This window comes from Saimiri boliviensis, chromosome 4 (assembly GCF_048565385.1).
Source record: "Saimiri boliviensis isolate mSaiBol1 chromosome 4, mSaiBol1.pri, whole genome shotgun sequence".
Classification (NCBI taxonomy): Eukaryota; Metazoa; Chordata; class Mammalia; order Primates; family Cebidae; genus Saimiri; species Saimiri boliviensis.
In genome coordinates this window covers 140,360,740-140,384,255 of record NC_133452.1, presented here as the reverse complement: position 1 = coordinate 140,384,255, position 23,516 = coordinate 140,360,740, and the positions used below count along the sequence as shown (strand labels likewise).

Sequence of the window (23,516 nt, the reverse complement as noted above, 5' to 3'; positions counted from 1 at the left end):
TTTAACTGATCACCATTTTAACTTGCATGAGATGGTATCTCAATGTGGTTTTGATTTGCATTTCTTTGATGACTAGTGATGATGAGGATGTTTTCATGTGTTTGTTGGCTGCATAAATGGCTTCTTTTGAAAAGTGTCTGTTCATATCCTTCACACACTTTTTGATGGGGTTGTCTTTTTCTTGTAAATTTGTTTTAGTCCTTTATAGATTCTGGTTATTAGCCTTTTGTCAGATGGGTAGCTTGCAAAAATTTTGTCCCATTCTGTTGGTTGCCAGTTCACTCTAACGATTGTTTCTTTTGCTGTGCAGAAGCTCTTGAATTTACTTAGATCCCATTTGTCTATTTTGGCTTTTGTTGCCATTGCTTATGGTGTTTTAGTCATGAACTCCTTGCCTATGCCTATGTCCTGAATGGTATTGCTCATGTTTTCTTTTAGGGTGTTTATGGTGTTAGGTCTTATGTTTAAGTCTTTAATCCATCTGGAGTTAATTTTTGCATAAGGTGTAAGGACGGGATCCAGTTCCAGCTTTCTGGACATGGCTAGCCAGTTTTCCCAACACCATTTATTAAACAGGGAATCCTTTCCCCATTGCTTGTGTTTTGTCAGGTTTGTCAAAGATCAGACGGTTGTAGGTCAGGCATGGTGGCTCACACCTGTAATTCCATTACTTAGGGAGGCTGAGGCAGGCAGTTGACCTGAGGTCAAGAGATCGAGACCAGCCCAACCAACATGTAAAGCCTTTGTCTCTACTAAAAATACAAAATTAGCCAGACGTGGTGACACATGCCTGTAGTCTCAGCTACTTGGGAGGCTAAGGCAGAAGAATCGCTTGAACCTGGAGGCGGAGGTTGTGGTGAGCTGAGATTGCACCATTGCACTTCAACATGGGTAATAAGAGGGAAACTCTGTCTCCAAAAAAAAAAAAAAAAAAGAAAAAAAAACAAAAAACAAAAAAAACCTCTTACAACTCTACAGTAAGAAGATAAATAATCCAATTTAAAAATGGGCAAAGGATCTGAATAGACATGTCTCCAAAAAGATACAAGAACAGCCAATAAGCACATGAAAAGGTAGTTGCTTCATATCATTAGTTATCAGAAAAATATACATCGAAACCATAGTAAGATAGTGCTCAGCACCCACTAGGATGACTACAGTCTAACAGACCATAACAAGTACTGAGGAGAATGGGAAGAAATCAGAGCCCTGTTCTGCTGCTGGTAGGAATGTAAAGTGGTGCAGCCACGTTGGAAAAGTCTACACTTTCTCTGTTGGTAGATTTCTTATGACTCAGTGATTCCACCCCTAGGTATATACCTAAAAGAAATTAAAGCATACATCCACACAAAGACATGAATGTCATGGTAGCTTTATTTACAAATGGCAAAGGATGGAGGCACTGCAGGTACTCATCTCGTGGATGGTTAAATAAAATTTGGTATATTCATATAACAGAATATTATTTGGCCATAAAAAAGGAACGATATGCTGATTCAAGCTACAATATGAATGAAGCTTGAAAATGTAATGCTAAGTAAAAGAAACCAGTCAGAAAGACTAGACATTAATATAATTCCATTTATATGAAGTGTCCAGAATAGGCAAATCTAGAGATAAAAGATAGATTATCTGTTTGCTAGGGTTAGGATACTAGGAGAAAACTGGTAGTGACTGTTAAATGATGTAGGGTTCCTTTTTTGGATGATGAACATGCTCTAAAATTGATTGTGGTGATGGATGTACCTTTCTATGAATATAACAAAAGGCATTAAAGTATATGCTTTAAATGAATTAGTTGTATGTGAATTATATCTCAAAAGAGTTGTTCTAAAGAATAGTTAAAATTAAATTTTAAGAACTAGAAATTTTAGCTAATTTTGGCTAGTTATCCAAGATAACTTTTGGAACCAGTTAAGAAAAGAACTGGCCGGGCGCGGTGGCTCACGCCTGTAATCCCAGCACTTTGGGAGGCCGAGGCGGGTGGATCACGAGGCAACATGGTGAAACCCCGTCTCTTCTAAGAATACAAAAATTAGCTGGGCGTGGTGGCACACGCCTGTAGTCCCAGCTACTAGGGAGGCGGAGGCAGGAGAATTGCCTGAACCCAGGAGGCGGAGGTTGCGGTGAGCCGAGATCGCGCCATTGCACTCCAGCCTGGGTAACAAGAGCGAAACTCCGTCTCAAAAAAAAAAAAAAAAAAAAAAAAGAACTACGTTTCTAGCATGACATTAAAGTTCTGGTAATATAAGAACTTTCAGTCACATAGCTCTTGATATGAATCCTGTTTTAGAATGTTAATTTATGTAGCTTCCCTGAATCTCAGCTTCTTCATGTACAAAATGGGGGCAATAATAGTTCTTAGCCCATGGGTTGCTCTGAAAATTAAGTGAGTTACCCCATCTAAAGAGCTTCACACAGTGCTAACAGTGATCAACCTCATTGGAGCTGCCGTAACTATCCTAAAGTTGTGGTGAGAGTCGGAAGAGAAAGACCCTTCCTTATCTTTGCAAGTGCTGTTCCTCCTGCCTGGAGTACCCCTGTCTCATAGCTTGATTAATCCCTTCAGGACATCACTGAGAGACTCCATTCAAGCTCCTTTTCTGGTGGACGTTTTTCACGTGCTGCGCAGGGCAGCTATGCTACAACCCCACAGGCTTTCCCCGCTTTCAAACCTGTCGTTTTACTAGATTCGGCACTGCTTTGTTGGCCCATCTGGCACACTCTGTGATACCTGAGAACAGGGGCTGCTGCTTCATTCCCAGATCCCCCGTGCCCAGCTCAGTGCTGGGTGCTTGGTCAGTGTGCTGCGAACGCTGGGTAAAAGAATCAGTCAATTGTTTGAACAGGATCAAATGCTTCCATTAGACTCCCAAACATTAGTTTACTGGTAAATAGGTTAATCCAAAATGTTTTGTGTTGGAACTTCATTTAATAATGTGCCATAATTGGTTTCTTAGTATACTTTGAGAAAATAGTATAGTCCTGACATTGAAATAACAATAAACATCAAAAAAACTAAATTTAATTATAAATTTAAATTTGTTACAAGTCAATAGAAAAAAAATTAACTTACTAATTAGCCACTAATTACTTACTGATTAATCAGTAGTTTTTCATTTTGAAGGGCACTTTTTGGCCGTGTGTGGTGGCACACGCCTGTAATCCCAGCACTTTGGGAGGCCAAGGCGGCTGGATCACAAGGTCATGAGTTTAAGACCAGCCTGGCCAATATGGTGAAACTCCATCTCTGCTAAAAATACAAAAATTAGCTGGGCATGGTGGAAGCCATCTATAGTCCCAGCTACTTGGGAGGCTGAGGTAGGAGAAATGCTTGAACCCAGGAGGGCAGAAGTTGCAGTGAGCCGAGATTGCACCACTGCACTCCAGCCTGGGCAATAGAGTGAGACTGTCTCCAAAAAAAAAAAAAGACAGTTTTTTGAAGGACCTCTATGTGCTATATAAACCTCTGTGGAGAGTTGAAACTTTGTATTTCTTAATGTACCCTCTGAATTGACAAGGGAAATTGAAAATTTGGATTTCCATGGTAGTCCTATTGTATTTCTTAATGATAATGGTATTGGTATAAATTTACATATTAAGTTTGTGAAGTAAGTGAATCTGGTGTGTGTGTGAACTTGCTCTAAGCCATATTCTTGCCAAAACTTAGAAAACCTATTTAGAAATACTCCCGTTATTTTCTGTGCCAGTTCTCCGTAAGCCAAATGCTTTTATCATAAATCTGCCTCCCTGCTTCATCTGCAAAAGAACACAGGTAAAGTCATTGGTACGTGATAAATTATGATATTCATGTATCTAAACTGTATGGATCCATTATTAACTAGCTAATGTGTATATTATTACCTTGAGAATTTGGTATTAAATGATGTTTTCTCATAGCCTTATCTAGATACAAAGTAAAACTATCTCAAAACTGCCTTTTAATTTTGTGATCTTTTAAAAGCAGATAGAGTTTTTATTAAAGACCAGAGAACAGGCCGGGTGCGGTGGCTCAAACCTGTAATCCCGCACTTTGGGAGGCCGAGGCGGGTGGATCACAAGGTCAAGAGATTGAGACCATCCTGGTCAACATGGTGAAACCCTGTCTCTACTTAAAAAAAAAGAAAATACAAAAAATTAGCTGGGCATGGTGGTGCGTGCCTGTAATCCTAGCTATTCAGGAGGCTGAGGCAGGAGAATTGCCTGAACCCAGTAGGCGGAGGTTGCGGTGAGCCGAGATCGCGCCATTGCACTCCAGCTTGGGTAACAAGAGCGAAACTCCTTCTCAAAAAATAAATAAATAAATAAATAAAGACCAGAGAACATTAAAACAATTTCAGTACTTTCATCAATATATAACCCCTTTCATCCAATCATTTCAGAATATTACACAAAATTTGGGAGCCCTTTCTGTAGATAACACTTAAGTGAAGTTGGAAAGTGACCTTGCCTTAAGTATAGTGCAGAGAAACTTTTGCCCAGGAACCATATCATATTTTGAATGGCTGTGCAGGTTTCTAAATAAGAGCCATCACCACTTATTTTGTTAAGAGAAAGGCAGCCCAAAGAAATTCCTTTCTTGTTTCCTTTAACTAGTTACCCTGTGAACTAAGCTATGTTTTTTTCTCGCCCCATGAGCCCCAAAGTAGCTTTATTAATAGGAATATATGATGTTTGTGTTCTTAAAAAAAATCAGGGTGGTCTTAGATGTCTGTCGTCCATTCTGGCATTTCCCTTTATACAACCCTTTTGAATTTTCTGTTTAAAAACTGGCATTCCAACAGCTTTTCTTTGGCCTAATGCCTGGGTTGCATATTGAAGCAGCAAATTAGGAATGTTAAGATGTCCCCCAAAGAAAAACGTTTGTTATGAAAGTAGAGTTGATGTGACACAGAGAATTAGGGCTTCTTAACTTGTCTAAATGACAGTTAATGATCTTCTTACTTTTTCTTTTCTTTTATTATTTTAACAGGGTGGCTGGGAGTGAAGAATGAAAGAAATGGCCAGAGGCTGAAACTGGGTTTGGTTCACCAAACTGTTAAATGTGTCAAATGCACTTGACTGATAATACATCTTTTGCCTCTTTTTAGGAGCTAATTTTGTTACTCGAAAAATTAGCCGGTCAGTAGCTAAGATTTACCTTGGACAACTGGAATGTTTCAGTTTGGGAAATCTGGATGCCAAACGAGATTGGGGCCATGCCAAGGACTATGTGGAGGTAGGAACTGACACATTACATTCTTGAAAATATCTGTATCTATTGATATTCTAAATGCCAGGCATACAGTGAAAAAGTGTGACCTAGAGGTAGGAGCATACAAACCTTTGCTCATGCAGATATATTTGTACTTATGCCACTTTCAATTCAGGGATTGGTGGTTCTGGAATGCAGGTAGCTTACACTGAATGGTACTTGAATTAGGAAAACTTTCACAAATATTCTTTTAATTATTTGTGCTGGATGATGGATGAATAGATAGATAGAAAAAATGTTTGAATGGTGTTCCTCTTTATTTTGGGGGTATAAAAGTACTAGTTCAGAAATACTGCGTCATTTCAATCTATAATCCAAGACCCTTAGTCGTACATTATTCTACTAAATCCTAACAAGAGTAATATTCTTATGGAACTCCTTGCTTTCTGCAGCTGAAGAGACTGGTTATTACATCACACATTTCTTAACATGTTATATTGCATGTTGGTGAGCTTTACCTATTAGAAAGAAAGAGATTAATAATAATTCTATTGTAAAATAATGGATATTGTTGAAGGGAAATTCAGATTTTCATTCTTGAGATTCCTAGACATGCTAAGTTTTGGGTTTGCATATATCACATATACAAGTAGTATTTTTTTGTTTTAATAAACAAATGATTACATTTTACTTTGCCCTGATCTGTCTGCTTTTAAATATCCATGTTGGTTCTGTGGCCAGACATGAGCAAGCATGGTTGTGACATTGTCCTTTCCCTGGAGTTGCCTGTTCTTGTTCGAATGCTCACAGTGTTCATGTGCTCATGAGACTATTTCTGTCCTGAGTGATCCCTCTCTAAGAAACCGGACCCAGCTTTCTTGTTCATTTATGCAATTCAGAAAGAAACTTTAATGCCTGCAAAAGAAAGCAAACAGGTAGTTTGTTTGCTAGTGCAGAGATTAGGTTCACCTGCGATCTTATTTTTATTTTTAACAATAAAAAATGTGTGTGTATTTGAAAACCTAATACTGATTTCTGTTACGTGCACAAAATAATTAGCCCTGACTTTAAATTTTGAACTTCTGTTTGTTTATTTATTTATTTATTTATTTATTTATTTATTTTTGAGACAGTGTCTCACTCTGCTGCCCAGGCTGGAGTAAAGTGGCATGATTTCGGCTCACTGCAACCTCTACCTCTCAGGTTCAAGTGGTTCTCCTGCCTCAGCCTCCCCAGTGTCTGGGATTACAGGTGTGAGCCATCGTGCCTGACCTAGATCTTTTAAGTATGTGCTTCTAAGTTACAATTACAAAGAAGCATTTTATGACATTAATCCTTAGATATATTTTAAGAACATCACACCAAAAAAATTTCTAGGTTGACACTTAGAAATTATGAGAAAATAGGAGAAAGTAGATATTGAAAAGAGAAGCTGAAACGTTCTTTTTTCTAACGTAAATGACGTTACCTACTAAAAAATATGAGGCTTGTTTTGTAAAAAGACATTATTTTCTCAATAATATCTATTTATTGTTTAGCCTTCTAGCCATCAGCATATGCATAGAGCTACATAGTAAGCTATATAGGTATTCTTTATTCAGATTCTTCTCTAAGTTTGAAGAACCAAATAGATTAAATTTCATTCAATTTTATTATTTTGCACTTAGGTGAAAAAGAAGTCAGAAATCAAATAGATTTTGATAGTGACGGAAATGGTATACCATAATATCGATAGTGCTTTTTACTTGTTATGTTTATTTTCTTCTTTATACTGTCCTTATTTTCTATATATTTTAAATGAACATTTGTAAACCTTTGTAATTGGCTGGGGTAGGAAGTGATATTTCAGAAATAGGCCCCAAAAATCTCATGAAAATGAATGAGACTGTTAAGTAAGGAAAAAGTCTTATGTAAACTAGCAGATCCGAAAGAAGGAACTTGCTGTCATCTCACTCCCCAAATGCCAGGCTGGCACTGCTGTGAGTGTAGTCCACATCTTGGCACAACAGGCTCACATTTGAATTAGTATAAAATAAAAATACTTTATGAACATTTTGACTCAAATGGGGTTGTTGCAAAAAGGTTGTTTTAAATGAAGTCATTTTTATGATTGCTTGAAAAGATGGTGTCATTGGCTTTTCCAGAAGCCAACATATTCACACAAGATTAAACACTTTACCCTTTGACTAAAAATTTGAAATGGTTAGGTTCCATGGAGAGACAGAAAGTTAAGTCATTCTCCTTGCCATCCAAGTCTTGATTTGTTTCATAATACAGGTAGATCTTGTGTATTAAGGATTCTCCTGGGTTTCTAGTATGTTGATGATGTAGGAAGCATTTTATAGTTCTCAATTGTATGTTCTGAACAATGTCTAAATTTCTTGGTTTCTCAAAAGGTACGATTATTAAGAATTGGTACTCTCCATTTTAAGAAATATTATTCCTTTCAATTTTAAACATGTCAACATAAGATTACTCCAGAGATTTATATCTGAAAGTAAATTTGTTGCCAAAATTAAAGTCAGCAATCATGAAAATGAAAAAGAAGAGACATTGTTTAAAACACATATGCACTCTGACACTGAAATTAACTAGAATAAAGAAGTGTTTGCAATGTAGATTAAACAAGTCATAATACCATCTTATTTACACACATTTTAATTATACAGTTGAAACGGGAAACTTTTTCTTATCCTCCTCGCAGAGCATGTGATGGGGGTGTGGCTTGTTTCTTCGGGGTCCCACTGTTCTAAACTCTTGGAGGAGCATGCAGACTGGCAGGCTGTGGACTCCAACCCCACAGCAGTGTCTAGGGGTGAATGTTTACAGCTAAAGCCCCAATGTACATGTGTTACAGGGTGCTTTTTCAGTTAGCGTGGGTAGATGGCTTTTGTTAGCTCAATGACACCCCTTTCCTCATGTCAAGGACAGAAGGCTTTCTGTATCCCAAGGTTCTTGCTTTGGTATACTGGAAGAATCAGATCACATGTGGTCTTGGAGAATGAGTGCCACGTTTTATTGAGTGGAAGTAGCTCTCAGCAGATGGGGAACCCTGAAAGGAGATGGAGCGGGAAGGTGATTTTCCCCTGGAGTCTGGTTGCTCAGCCACCCGGGGTCTTCTCTGTGGGGCCCGGGGTCTCCTCTGTGCGGTGCGGGTCTCTGCTGTCCACCATGGCCAAACTCCGTATCGTTCCATCAGTCAGTGGCCTGCCAGTGTGCCGCTGCCTGATGGTATGTATGCTCTTGACATTTTACCAACATCCAGCTGCTTGTGTGTTCCTCTGCTGATGTACAGCCGCTTGTGTCTCTGCCTGCCAGGGTCTCGAGGTTTTTGTAGACACAGCATGGCGGTTGTTGTGGGGCAGTAAATGCAGCATTTGGGCATGAAGGCAGGAGTGCCTGTCCTCACCTTGGTCCGTGGGCACAGGCCTGGACCTCACCAGGGACCCCCCCTTCTGCTCCCCTAGCACTTCCCTGCCACCCTCCTCCTTATCACAACACCTCTCTTTTATTCACAAAAATATTAGTAAACCTTTAGATGAAGTGACTGACACTTTTTTACTTGTCAGTGAATTTCCATAACAAAGAGCAAAGAGCATTTTCTCCTCCTGTTTTGAGGTGGGTGCCAGTGATTCCTGCTGTGCAGATAGATTATTTCGCAGCTTAGACAAGCTATTCCATCTTGATTTTTCCATCTGTGTAAAGGACAGATTATCAACCCTGTAAAAAATTAGCAGTAGTGTGCTATACATATATGAGTAGAGTTTGCCTCTGACTCATAAAAGTTTTTGCAACGATTTATATGAAGTTGTTGCTTGTTGCTGCTTCCAATTCACTTTCATCCATCTGTAGTCTTGCTTCCTAGATCAAAATATTTTAGAAGTTATTTAAATGCGTGAAAAGTATTTCAACTTGAAGAAAAAATATATACAGCTATATTAAATTATATTGTACTTCTGAATAAAGTCATAAGCAGTTAGCTCTTTCCTAGTATTTTAGTATAAAACTTTTTCAACATACAGAATAATTGAGTAAATGTTACCTTAAACACCCGCATACCACCCAACTTCTGTAATTCATGTCTACAATTACTGTTGCCTTTTGAACAAAAAGTGTTACTTAAGTAATTGCTGAATTGCTAATGGCTTACAGCTGTAAATATTCAGTTTGCACAAACACAAGTTACCAAAAATCTGCATTTTATGGGGTATAGTTAGATAGGAGTTCAAACTTTTAAAATATTTTTATCTTAAGTATTTACCTGACCCCTCTACAACCTGCTTTTATGCCCACCTCCCTCCATATAGTTTCAAACAGCTTCATGAGAACACCCTGGTGGCACGCATGCCATTTTCAACTAGTGTCCAGCAGTCAGTCTTGTAGCAGTGGTGGCTGAAAACAGCAAGGGAGAGAACCTCTTACTTCTCAGGGTGGCACCTCCGTCCTTTTTTGTATGGGGGCGGCAGGGGACAGTGAGCACAGGCTAAATAATAACAAAGCTACTTTTAGAAATAAACATAATTGCCAAATGTTAATTACTTATTACATGCCAGAAACTTTGGAAGACTTTTTATACATTTTAAAGATATGAAAGAGTCTGGCTGAGACAGCTGTCAGATCTTGCTGAACCTATGCTATTGGCTGTATTAGGTAAAGAAACAAAAGTGTGTGTTTGAGGAAAATATGTAGTCAGGTCTCCAGCCCCCTCTATCCCTTGTCCTCTGAATGAATTCACCTTCATTCCACCTTTCAGTTCGCAGCTAATACAGAAACCTGGGAAGGGTGAAGAGCCTCCAGCAAGGTACATAAGTTACAGACAGAGCTAGGAGAATTACCGAGTGCTGCCCAGTCCTTTCTTTGCTATCTGTCCATCTTATACTAGCATTTTGTATCTTAGGTTACACTAATCTGAAAGGAAGAGATGCCATTTAAACTTTGACATCTTATTTAAAGGAGATTTGCCTGTTGCAACACCACCACTGATACAGGAATTTTCACGATCCTTTCACTAGACTTGTGACAGGGTGCTCCATTTACTTGGCCCACCATGCTCAACCGCTTGGGGGAGGGAGCACATGCGCAAGGGAGTATGAGATCTGGCTGATTGCTGCTCTGTGCACTGCAGGAGCAAGCTCCATTTACTAAGCCTGGTGTGCTCAACTCCTTGTGGGAGAGAGCACGTCAGAGAGCAAGGCTGGCTGCTCTGGTCACCAGCGGGAGCAAGCTACATGCAGGTGTTGCTGTGGTACATGGGTTGGGGTGCCTGTGACCCTGAAGGCCCAGAGGGCGTGTGACAGTGCTCTCTTAGCTCTGCCATCTGTGGACAGCAGTGTGTTATCAGCTTACTTGGCCGTTTGCCTTGTCACGTGGAGCAGCTGTCCTCTGCCAGCGAGGGCAAAGGGCAGTGTGACAGACTTTTTTGGGTACCTGCACTCAGTGCGTCCTGGCCTCTTTTCTGGAGTCCAAGAAGAATGAGGTCATGTGGACACTTGAAGGATGGTGAAGGCGGATGTGTTAGTCTGTTTTCATGCTGCTGATAAAGACATACCAGAGACTGGGTGTTTATAAAGAAAAAGAAGTTTAATGGGCTCAAATTTCCACAAGACTGGGAGGCCTCACAATCATGGTAGAAGGCAAAAGGCATATCTTACATGGAGGCAGGAAAGAGAGGATGAGAGCCAAGTGAAAGGGGAGTTCCCCTTATAAAGCCATCAGATCTTGTGAGACTTATTCAGTACCATGTGAACAGGATAGGGGAACCACTCCCGTGATTCAGTTATCTCCCACCAGGACCCTCCCATAACACGTGGGAATTATGGAAGCTACAATTCAAGATGAGATTTGAGAGGGGACGGAGCCAAATCATATCAGTGGAGGATTTTATTTAGCGATAGAAATGGCTCTCAGTGGAGTGGGGAGCTGTAGAGGGAAGGGGACAAACAGGTAGTCTTCCCCTGATGTCCAGCCGGCTCTTCCCTGAAGTTCAGCCATCTCTCCTCCAAAGTCCATCCATTCTCTGAAGTCAACTCTCCTCTCTCAAGTCAAGCAGCTTCTCTCCCTTCTACTAAGTTGGGGGTCTTTATAGGCAGAGGATGGGGTGCAGGGCAGGCCATTGGTAGTTTTGAGAAAGGCAACATTTGATTGGCAAAAAGGCATTATTCAGAAATAACCATTCCGAAGAGAGTGGGCAAACAGGAGTATAGGTTCTCGCTTTGGACCATGAGTTTCAGGCTTTTTGGTCTGAAGGTGGGGCTTCACCAGGGACCCACCCCTGTCTGCCTCCTGCCTGTATGACCATCAATAAACCACGTTTGTTCATATGCAGGAGAGTAGCATATAGCAATAGCATCGTTTTGTGTTTCAGTTGTCTAAAGTGTTAGTGGTGCCTGAATCTATTCGCTAGTAAGGCCTTACCTAACCGAAAGCAATGATGAGGTTGTATCTGTCTCATAAAGTGACAGTGGTCCAGAAAAAGCAGGCTTCTGCTGAGAGCTCTCTGTCTTAACAACATTGTTCCTGTCTTCCTAGCACAGGGGAAGTAGTTGTGGAACTACTACTTCCAGAGGATACTTACTTGGGGAATTTTCTAGAAAATCTGTTCTATTAGAATCTTTGTCAAGTGACTGTTAGGTAGTAAGGTTAGCAATTGAATTTATACTCACTGTGGGAGTCTTAATTCTATATTATTACTTAGGAGCCTAAAGTGTTCTTGCTTAGAAGGAAAATATGTTAGTGGCCTGCTCACCGAATGTGTTGTAATACTCATCAATTTTTAATTTTGACTTTTTATATTGATTAGTGAGGTATTGCTATTGTTTTCCATTGTGGGAAAAAATCTTCTAGCTTTCTAGGGGGCTATTTAATACAATCTTTGAAAAATGTACCAGGAAATAAAAATGAAAATAACTAAATAAATAGTCTCTTCTTTATCTGTATTTAGAAGAATGTGGTTTCTGTGTTGTTTCCAACAAACCAAATATTTAAGAAAGACAATTCAAGGGCCTTGATTAATAAAGAAAAAAGAAAAAATAGCCTTATTTATAGGAAAAGAAAAGCTTGTAACGGTTTCCTACATCTTTGAAACATAAAATGTTTAGACTAAGCAAAAAACCATTTTCCTGATCTGGCTGTGGAAAACTGTATAACAAATTCAACTTGCCATTTCTCTTTTTTGTTCTTCTTTATTCTGTACAGTAAACTTTTCAGTGTATTATTTAAAATAAGCTAAGAAAAATATAGAAAATCACGGTTGCTTATTTCATCTGGCTAGGTCTTGCTTGATTGGAATGTCATCCCAGAAGCTGCTTTGTCCTCAAATAAGAAGCTGTAGGTCCTGTTTTAAATTGTTGTTTAATGAAAGACACCTATATCACCCATATTTCTAGTATGAGTTGTTCGAGTTTTCATTCACAGGTAATTTAGAAACATGAGTTTGTGTACATTCTTAGATCACATTTTAAGTTTAATTTAAACCCCACAAAATTGAGCATATGACATTAAATCAGAAAAGCAGTTTTTTGGCAAGGGTGTGTGTGGAGAGAGGATGAAAATGTATAGAGAATGAAGTTGCATATTCATATAAAATGGGTTAGGCATAGTGCCCGTGGACGTGGATTATGAGGATTATGAAACTTTCATGTAAGTGCTGCCTAAGTTCTAATGGGTAGTAATTAACCACATTAAGATGGAAGCTTGTACTCCACCCTTTAGTTACGCTCATTGATGTGAAGTGTCATTATATCATTGCGGATCATGAAGTGACCCATTGTACTTAAGAAAGTCCTGGTGCTAGTCTTGAGAGCAAAAGTCCTAGGAAAATAATGTAAGAAAGTTCTTACACTAAAGAACTGTTTACACTTAGGTAAGCTATTCACTATTGCACTTACCAAGTCCATGGGATTCCTTGAGCTTTCTCTGTCCACCCGAACCTGCCCTTGTTCTTTCCCTACCTTGCTCCCCAGCTGTTTCTTCCTTCACTGGTATCTACCGCTTTTTTGTGACTTCCGTGAAAATCTAGAAAATCTGAAAATATGAACTAAACTGTTTAATTTTAATAACAAGACTATCCATGGGAAATATATGTAATTGTCTCTTATAAGATTGACATCATTAAATTTAATGATTTTGCATATACAAAATATATATATATATAATGTATATTAGTATGTATATATATATATATACACACACTAATATATATATGCATTATATACATTAGCGCATTAGTGTATATATGCTTCATATTTACACTAATGCACTCTGGAGAGGGCAAAAAGTATTTGTAATTAAGGCAGACTTTTGCACAAACACCACGAGTTAATCACTCTGTCTCTTTTTCTCTGTCCCTTTTCTGTACACACAAGCTAAAAGTCAAATCTCTGTTTTTAAATGCATGCTAAAGTATTGTTTGGCTTTATCCTACTTATTACCACCTTTATTGCAGGAAATAATTTACTAAAATTACGTGTTTTGTCTTGGCAGAGCTCTGGTGGAGAAGCCTGGGGGCTCTGCTCTGTCCCCTTGTGGGCCACTTGAATGCCCAAGCCCAAGCTCCAGGTTCCCAGGCTCACCCTCAGGGGACCCTCTAATACAAGCATGTTAATGTTGCCTTTGCATCCAAAGACACAAAACAAAACCTTTTGTAAGTTGAATGTTCCCAAAAGCAAAGAAACACATTGTCATTGTATTTTCTGCCCTGTTCACTCCATTCTAGAAAACATCTCTTCTGCTTATTCTGTGAGAAGGAATTATAGCAGTAATGCCACAAAGATTCTCCTTATACTTTTGCTTAGATAAAGTAGAAAGTTTGATCCTCTCTGTGAGTGTTGGTTCAGTTGCATTTTTAGTATCTGTTACTTCATTTTCTAACTGTTGACGTTAATAAAGCTGATATAATTGATGGCTTTGTAGTGCTGATTTGATCTCGAAATCCCTGTAACCGATTATCTGATGCACCAGGGCATCAAGAGAGTAAGACTAGGCAACATAGAATGGACACTGTAGAAAATGGACCAGATCTCATCCAGCAATAAGATATTTAACACTGACTTGCTGGTGAAGTAAGTTTAATATAGGCTGGGGACTTCGTTCCATGAGCTCCTACTGTATACCTTATTGAAGGTAAAGAATATTCAATAGCCACTGTTTTCTTGGGTTCAAATTTACAGAGGATTTTTGACTTATTACTGTTGCTTCAGACACTGTGCTACATATGCCCCAAATAGATAAATTTGGGGTATAGTTAAGTAAAAGGCTCCTTTTCCTTTTAGAAGAGAAAAACAATTGGACTTCCACTAGAGCCAGTTAGTTACAGGTACGGTTTACAGAAGCCGAATTATATAAAGGCAAAATTGAGAAATCCTTTGAGAAATTGTCTTTGCATTGTTGGGCTAAGCCTCATATGGAAATTATTAGTAGAGTTCTCAAAGAAAGGGATGAAATTACTCCATAGGATAGCTTCCCTAAGTACCTCTCAGAGTTATGTAAAATATTTGAGATCACTTTGACCATTTTTTCTCATAAAGAAAATGGTTGGGCTCTCTGTGGAGAGAGAAAAGTGAGGGAGGCCCCTGAGGAGCAGTCAGGACTTTGTGTGCTATCTCATATCAGTCTCTCCTTGAAGCTCCTTGAAGGTAGGATCTGGATCCTATCCCTCTTTGTCTTTAATCATCCCTTCCAGCATGCCTGGCACATAATAGATGCCCTGTAAATACCTGAATTGGATACCCCGCCCATCATTTCTTTATAAAATTATAAAAATGAAATCCATATATATGAAATATATTCCATTTCTTTTACTACTAAAAGATGCTTTCTTTTTTTTTGTTTGTTTTTTGGTTTTTGGTTTTTTTTGAGACGGAGTTTCGCTCTTGTTACCCAGGCTGGAGTGCAATGGCACGATCTCGGCTCACCGCAACCTCCGCCTCCTGGATTCAAGCAATTCTCCTGCCTCAGCCTCATGAGTAGCTGGGATTACAGGCACGTGCCACCATGTCCAGATAATTTTTTGTATTTTTAGTAGATAATGGGGTTCCACCATGTTGACCAGGATGGTCTCGATCTCTTGACCTTGTGATCCACCTGCTTCAGCCTCCCAAAGTGCTGGGATTACAGGCTTGAGACACCGCGCCCGGCCAAAGATGCTTTCTTTAGTTAGCACAAGACATTTCTGCTGGAATATGGTCTTTCCACACAGACTGAGTTGTGCTAGATTTACTTGATAGTGGCAAAACGTTTGCAAGCACCTTTCTTTCTGGTTGAATGCAGACCGTAAAGGAAAGGAAGTAATGTCTGTATGTTCTCATACAGTGGCCACTTACCTGATTATCTCTAGATGCTACTACTATTAGACCTTATTCCTAGCTTTATTTTTACTTTTTATATACTTTATTTATTTTGAGATAGGTCTCACTCTGTCACCCATACTGGAGTGCAGTGGCATTATCTTGGCTCACTGCAGCCTTGATCTCCCAAACTTAAGTGATGCTGCAGCCTCAGCCTCCTGAGTAGCTGGGACTACAAGCATGCACCACCATGGCCAGCTGATTTTTTTTTTTTTTAGTAGAGGTGTTGCCCAGTTGCCTAGAGTGGTCTTGAACTTCTGAACTCAAATGATCTGTCCACCTCAGCCTTCCAAAGGGCTGGATTATAGGCATGAGCCACCATGCCTGGCTTTATTCCTATTTTTAAAGAAAGCCTGTCTAAGCAGATAGAAAAAAATAGACAGGCAGAAGGATAAACTGGCCGTGGTTTACAAAACAAAATTTAAAAATCACTAATACAGCATTAGTTTTTAAGACCAGTACCCATGGGCGTAGCTGATGATATTGACATCAACTCATTCAGAAACCTTTTTGTGTGATTATCACTCTATTTATTCTCAGTTTTCAGGGATCTCATTTGTTAGAGGATTCTTCTAGAGAGAGCCAGAGTTTCGCGGAAGGCTCTATTGTTATGGAAAACCTTCAGATTCTCGCATCCCTTCCCTCCTCCCCTCCCTATCCTCAGTCTATACCCACCACCAACACACACAAATTAGAAGCAGGTCACTTTCTAAAAATAGGACTTTATTTTTAAATACCTGTAGAATTTTACTTAAAGATTCCAGTGTAGTTATTTGACAGTGGCTCTGGGAAAATCTGTGCAAACAGTGCAGTAAGAAGAAAAGAGAAGCCTTCCGCAGTACCATTTTCTGTCCCTTGTGAATGTGGTTTCATTTCCTCCCGGGTTACACATCACACTCATGCTCAGATGACTATCCCTATTTTGAGGCCCATCTTCTAGCTTCTGACTCACAGAGCAGAGTGACAGTGTGGGTGCCTGTGCTGGAGCGGACAGGTTGCATTCCAGGAAGGTGACTGGGGCTGGCTTCCTGCATCTCGGGCCATTCTGTCACCAAGTCCACAGGATACAGATACTCATTCAAGGTAGCAGAGCTGTGCCTACCTCCTCATCAGAAAAAGGCAGAGATGAGGATTTCAAGGGCTGCGTAGTTTCGTGTGTTTTTTCTTCTAGTGTGTTCTTTAGTCAAGAATTACTTGCTGGTTTTCCCTGGGTCTGAACTTTAAAGTTTGAAAATAAAATACAAAGATCTTTCACTAGAACTTATTTTAAACCCCGAAAGGTTGTCCTTTTTGCTTTATCATTTACATCTTTGTATTTGATTCTTCCAGCATATTTAACCGTGGTTAGGAGAGCAAGAATTGTTTTTTGTCATTTGCATAGGAAAAGGCTGACACTGAAGGAGAAACCCTTATCTAATGTCTTTTCTTGGCATCAGGCAATGGGTTTCAGCCCTGCTCTGCCAACTCGTCAGTGCAATGGCTTACTATGATACCGTGCCTTTCTGGGTTGATTTTTGGTATATATAGTCATTCTTGTGAGATTTTAAAGTTTTTTTCAGTGACTTCAAGTGTTGATTGTGTAGCAGATGTATTCCTCTCACTAGGGATTACATATAAACTAGCATCTCTACTACTGGCCTAGTATCTCTGATCATCCTGTGAAACTACTCCAGCATAAGAAACTGAGTGAGAAGGAAACTAAAACATCTGAGGAGCCAAAAGTTAAAAGGCTAAGTAGGCCCTGTATTCTAAACAGACTTCCTCTACATTAAGTAGCACTTCAATAGTTGTACAATCATATAATTTGAAAAATTTATCAATTCTGTACAGGAAATACAAGTTTAATAGAAGTCATTTTATTTGATCCTTATCTTCAAAAAAAAAAAAACCTGGAGAAGCTTAAAGACGTGGCATGGGTGGTTTAGATTCCATTGCCTTTCATCAGTGGCAGTGGAAGCCTCGTTGTAGTTAAGCATCTACCGGGGCCTTTGGGAAAACAAAGCGTCATTGACTGGCTGGCTGGCTGATGAGTCATCTATTAAAATTATCCCTAATGAATTATGGGTTTGCTTGTTTAATTGTGCGTGGTATTGGGCTCTGAAATGTTAGCAGTTCAGTGGGGCTCAAAGAAATTACCCTGGCTTTATTGAGCATTTCGGTAGGGTTCTTCCTAAGTCACTGCGCCATGATTGGCTTTCTTTCTTTCCCTTCCTCCCTTTTTGTCTCTCTGTTTCCCTCTCCTTTCCTTCTGTTCATCCTGCCCCTCTTTTTTCCTCTTTCCCTTTCCCTCCTTTCCCTACCCCTCCCTTCAGCTCCTCTTCTCTCCCCCTTTCTCTCTTCCACAGGTTGTGTGGTGGGCATACAATATAAAAACTGTTAGTTTGGATCATCTGTGCTAGGGCCAATGGCATTTTGAGTGTGAACATCCTCCCAGCCCCACATGTGAAGGCCCATAGAGCATGGTGAGCTGCTGGCAGATGCCCCTTTTTCTTCAGCGGCACCCTCAGGTTTCATCAGCGCTGGTCACTGGGCATGCTACCTCATAACTAGGTGGCTACTGGTCTTCCTTTCCCTACAGCCATGTTGTCTGTCTGGAATGGGGTAGCAAAAACATCATCAGAATAAAGGGCTAAACTGTATACAAACTATGATTGTGTATTAAAAAATGTTTAATGATGGTTTTTATACCAGCAAGAATGCCAAGATCTTCAGGTACAGCTTAGCCTCCACCTGTCCACCTGTGATGCCTGCATGAGCAGTGGCTGGGTGGAATGTGTCTGAATGACAAGGCTGTCACTGCCTCCCAGCATGGCCCTTTATTTATGAACAGCTCTAATGGTCAGTTGTTATTTTGAGGAAAAAGTCTTCCTTGAGCCTGAAACAATTAACTAAAATATTCATTGAGCCTTTATTTTTAAGTTCAAACCCTTATTACGTGCTGAAAATGCATGAACTACTGGACACGTTTACAAGCTTACTTCCACAGCAGTCTGGTGAGATAGGTGCTATTCTCATATTTTTCCCACTAGAGGGGAAAACAAAAGTGTAGAGGGAGAGGCATGCTGAGTTTGGCCTAGATCAGGCACATTCATTCAGCCAGCCCTCGTGCTGCCTGTGCCCTGTACTGTGAAGCTCCCTCCATCTCCTACGTGGCTGCCAGAGTCGCCTTTCTGAGATGCAGATACCGTCTTATTTCAGCTTAAAACCATCAGTGTCTCCACTACGGAATAAAGGCCGCTGTCTGGAGTGGCCCTGGGCAGGGCCCCGCATCCATCACCGGAGTGGTGAGTGGCTGGCCCAGCACCGTGCTGGCCCTGGGCTGCCCCGGCTGCTTGTCCCTGGAGTCCTGCCCTGCAGGCTCAGGCCCCACTCCTTGCTGCATTTGCAGATGCCCTCCTCAGGGGCCCTTCTCTCCTGGCCACCTCACTGAAGAATTGGCCATTTCCTGCTTTGTCTGCAGCTCTTTATTCTCAGCCCTGTGAGCCCCTGCCAGGGCATGGCTGACACGCTTGCATCTGGCCCCTGGCACCTCTCACAGTGTCTTGAATTCTGGTGATTGACTACCTGAGATTGTACTCACTCATAGCAGCTCAGCCTCATACCCAAGTGTCCAGCTTCTTCACGAGAAAATGAAACCACTGGCTCTGCAGGGACATGCATTCTTTTGAGATACAGTGGATGGTTTCAGGGCTGAGGGCAGGCAAGTCCTCTCTGCTGCTCTCCTTCTGGTGGATGCCAGCTACCTGCTGTAGCTGGAGCCCAGGGTGGGTAATGGCTGGCTGCTGCCTGACTTGCAGACCTCTCAAGGGATTCTTTTCGCCATCCCAAGGTCATGGCAACCTGGCACATTTCCTTCCAGGGCTAAGCAGGAGGGTGGGTCTGTGCAGGAGAGAGGACCCTAACACTGCACTCACCAGAGCTGTGTGTGTGACCATGCTGCTCTGCCTCAAGCAGGCACAGTGGCTTGGTGTTGAGCTTCACAGACTCCAGTCAAAAAGGATGCGTAATTGGACACAACAGGAAAGGGATCCAGAATTTGCCATCCAAAGCCATGGGAGACACATGCCTGAGGCCCAGTGCCTGGTGCAGTTCTGCCTTTGACAGTGTAATGAGTACACCTTGGAAACTTGGAGCACAGGGATCATTCCTGGAAATAGGCTCAGGTGTCACATGTCACCCTGCATTGAGACTTCGTGAGACTGTGAATAACCACATTAAACCAGATGTGTAAGAAGCCAGAGTATAGGTTATAGTTACTTCAAATTCTGTATTTAAAGATTCTCTTAATTAAAAAAAGAAAGAAAGAAAGAAAGAAACCTAAAAAACAAAGAAAGAAAAAACACTTTCGTGATAATTCACACACATTCTATGTAACACAAATCATATGCTGGCTATTGGCTCCCACAATTTAGCAGCAGTTCCTAAGTGGCATTGCTAGTAGCATTTTTCCTGTCAAGCAAAGATCTATGGGATGCATGTACTGTATTATTTTTTCCTTTCCCCCCTACATCCATTCACTGATGCAGACGGGAACATAATGCAAACTTAAGCTTGTCTTATTTACATAAATCTTCCTGTTAGCTTTCCGCTTTACCGTATCTGCATTTTTATGTTTGACCTATTAGTACTTTTTTGGTTTTATAAAGAAAAAAAAAGTGCTTTCCTCAGCAGAACCATCTGGCTTCGTTTCCTGTTCCTCAGCAACTATATGTGTATTCTAGCAAGGCCACCCCTGTGGTTTTCTGAGTGGTGCTGTTTCACTGGTGGTCTTAGAATTCAACTGGAGTGATGGAAAACTTACACTATAGGTTTCTTTCAAGTCTAAAGTTTCCAATGTGAAAAAGTGCATATTATTGTCATTTTTAACATAGCATTTTTTTTCCTGTAACTGGAATATGGTCTTTTAAAAAGAATCACGCCCTTCTATTCTTTGAGGAAGAAAACTTCCTTCTAAAAATGTCTTTTAGATAGTTGCCTACCAAATTTCCTTGGTAGCAAACTGAAGCAACTGAAAACATAATCCAGACATTTTTACCACATGCAAATTTTCTTAAAGGATCAATTAATAATAACTAGTTTCCTTAAAGGATCAAATAACAATAAAGGAGCAAATTAACAACAAATAATAACAATAAGCAAATTTCACAGCTTATGGATGCTGCTTTCAGTTCATAGTTTGTGCGGCAGAGGTAAGATCGGTCTCATTCTGAAGGGCAACATGTAATGCTGCTTTGGGATTGCAGTGCACATAGAGAAGCCCAGCTGGTGATGGGGCACATTTTCAGAGCGGTGTGGTGCATGAGGTTGAAATTCTGTAGTTTTATATTGTAATATTCCACAAGTTTTGAAAATTTTCTGACCAAATGTGCACTTATTTTTCACTTTGTGAAATGCTGCTTTCTGAATCTTTGTTTTTAGAAACAGTCACTAAAAGATTTTATTTGTATATGTGTATTTCATTCTTTTTCTTTTTTTCTCTCTTTTGTTTTTGTTTTTGTTTTTGGTCTGTGCACATCCCATGGGTAGTTGAGATCCACAAGCTATGGAGAGAGGAAGACCCCAGAGTACTTTCTTTTTCTTTTTTTGAGGGGAGTTGGGGTATCACATTCATCACTCAGTGGGCACTACATTTCACATTTGGATAAGACTGTGTTTTATAACTGTATTTAAAGCGTTCAGATTTTGCTGCATAAGGTAATGCAAAGTGTTTAACCTATTGCCTATCACGTAGAAAGAACTCTAAAAAGTTGGAGCGCTCCCCATAATCCTTTGATTAGATCACTTATTTTTAGTGCGTGGAAATGATAGATTCTAAAATGATATGATTATGAAATCTGTTATTCTTCTCCTTTGTTTGAAAAAGTCTTCAAATGTAGCCTTAGACCTGTTATTTTTTATGAAGAGTTTAGAGACACTGAAAAAACTCTGAACTAGAGGATTTGGTTTTGGAGGTGTTTTTCCCCCTACAGAGTAGTTTGTGGTCCCTCGAAGACCTTGCTTAGTGTGAATGTTGCTTGAAGGTGTGCAAAGTTGAAGGGAATGCTCATTTTTAATTTTAAGAGGAAAGAAAAAAGTTAAAAATTGAGGCTAATAAAAGTTAATGAGGAACATTTAAATCCTTCAGTGGTTCAATTTATGTTGTAAGTCAGAATGTTTATGCCGCTATTATATGTGTGTGGTAACATCCTCTTTCTGCTGTAATTCGTTTCCCTTGAAAACTAGCTCATGAAGTGTGAAAGGCATATCATACTCTCATGATTGCTGCTCATTCTTTTGACAAATTCCTGGCTTTTTTTTTTTTTTTAATGGGGGAATGAACAGGCACAAGGAAATTAAAATATAAAGGTCTGTTTTTTCTGCCATTTTTTTCCTGTTTGACAGATTACTGAATAAAGCATGGTTATCAGCAGAGTGACCATTTCTAACTGTCTCTTTGTGCTTAAAAATTTATTTTGGGATGGGAAACATTCTCCAAACCCAGAGGGTACACTTAATATGCCAGTTTTCATTTGAGAAGAATTACTTTTCAGTTGTAGGTGTTTTGGGATGTAGCCTGACTCAACATCCAGTATTAATGGTCCAAAGATAGAACAGCTGAACTTTCTGACTGGCGTTCTTTGGGAGACATTAGCATGTCCCTGGAGACAGTTTCCCCAGCTCTGGTTACGTGGATCAGTATGTAGGGAAAGCTTATTGCTTTTAGAAAAGTTACTCTTGGATGGCCCTGTCTATTACCCACATCAAATATATGGTACACATTGCTGTTTTCTTTGCTTTAGAAATGTACTAGACCCGCCATCTCTCCCTGATTGTAGAGTCCAGGCCATGGGAACAGAGTTTGCATCAGACCACCTTGGCAAGTGAAGTGAACTTTTTAGTGATAAATTTAATTAATCAATTGTCCTTTCTCCAGAGCGTCCAGAGATTTTCCTTAAAAACACAATGCCTGTTTTTTAATAGCAATTTTTCAAAAGTAAATGTTTGACTCATTCAGAGAAAAGCCTCTATGATACCTTTCCTAGAGGGCATTAGCCTCATCACTTATTTTTATTAACAATATGTATACTTGGGGAATATATCGCTAAATGGAATATTAAACCTTATCCCTACTCTTGTCTCATAATGAAGGCTTTTTGTGGTGAGGACAGTGACTTGTATGCCGGACTCAAAATAGTCTCATGTTACGTGCAAAGTGTCTGTTGTGCTTCATGTTGGGTCCTCAGCTTTTTCCTGCTGCTGTGCTGCCTAGCCCCTATAAAATCAATTTACCGAACTAAATCTTACTTTTCTTATATTCAAAGGGAGGGGGCTGGAGCTCAACATAGGTTAAGATTTATAAACTGAGAATATGGAATAATCTTATAAACACTTTTTCCATACAGCATTATTTACCATCTAGTATAAAGTTAATGCTGTTTTTAAATATTATTTTTAAATAAACAGAACGTAGTGTTCTGTGATGCAGAGTATGATTTTGTGTTTTAACATTGTACAATCCCAAGTGAAACACATTATAGAGCCCAGTGTCACCTTTTTTTTTTTTCTTTTTCAGTTTCATTTATTATTCTGGGCTTGTTTAAACTAAGCGAACATCTTTTTTTTTCCTTTTTTTTTACATATCAGGACAAGAAATACTATATAAAGTGCTACCTGATAGAAATAAAATTCAAGCTATACATGCACACCTCATGCTATATAATCTAAAATTTTCAGTCATTATCACACTGTAAAAATAAAAAAGTAACATTAATTTTAAGAATATTTTTAATTAAGTCAGTAAATCCCAAATATTATCATTTAAACATATAAAAATATTTAAAAAATGAGATATTTTACATTCCTATTCCGGTAGAAAGTCTTCAAAATCCAGTGTACATTTTACACTTCACAGCACATCTCAGCTCGGATGAACCACACAGCAGTGGGCTTCTGGATCTTGATTGAGAGTTTGCTTTCTTATACATGAAATGACATATTTA

General features: G+C 39.6%; 1 protein-coding gene across 1 annotated transcript in view; it reads left to right on the top strand.

Annotated features, from left to right (window-relative positions):
- The window catches only part of GMDS (GDP-mannose 4,6-dehydratase), a 632,017-nt gene that overhangs the window by 312,889 nt on the left and 295,612 nt on the right, over nt 1-23,516 (top strand). Inside the window, exon 7 of the mRNA XM_003927401.4 lies at nt 5,091-5,218. Coding sequence (XP_003927450.1) covers nt 5,091-5,218 — 128 coding nt within the window. The remainder of the gene's footprint in view (nt 1-5,090; nt 5,219-23,516) is intronic.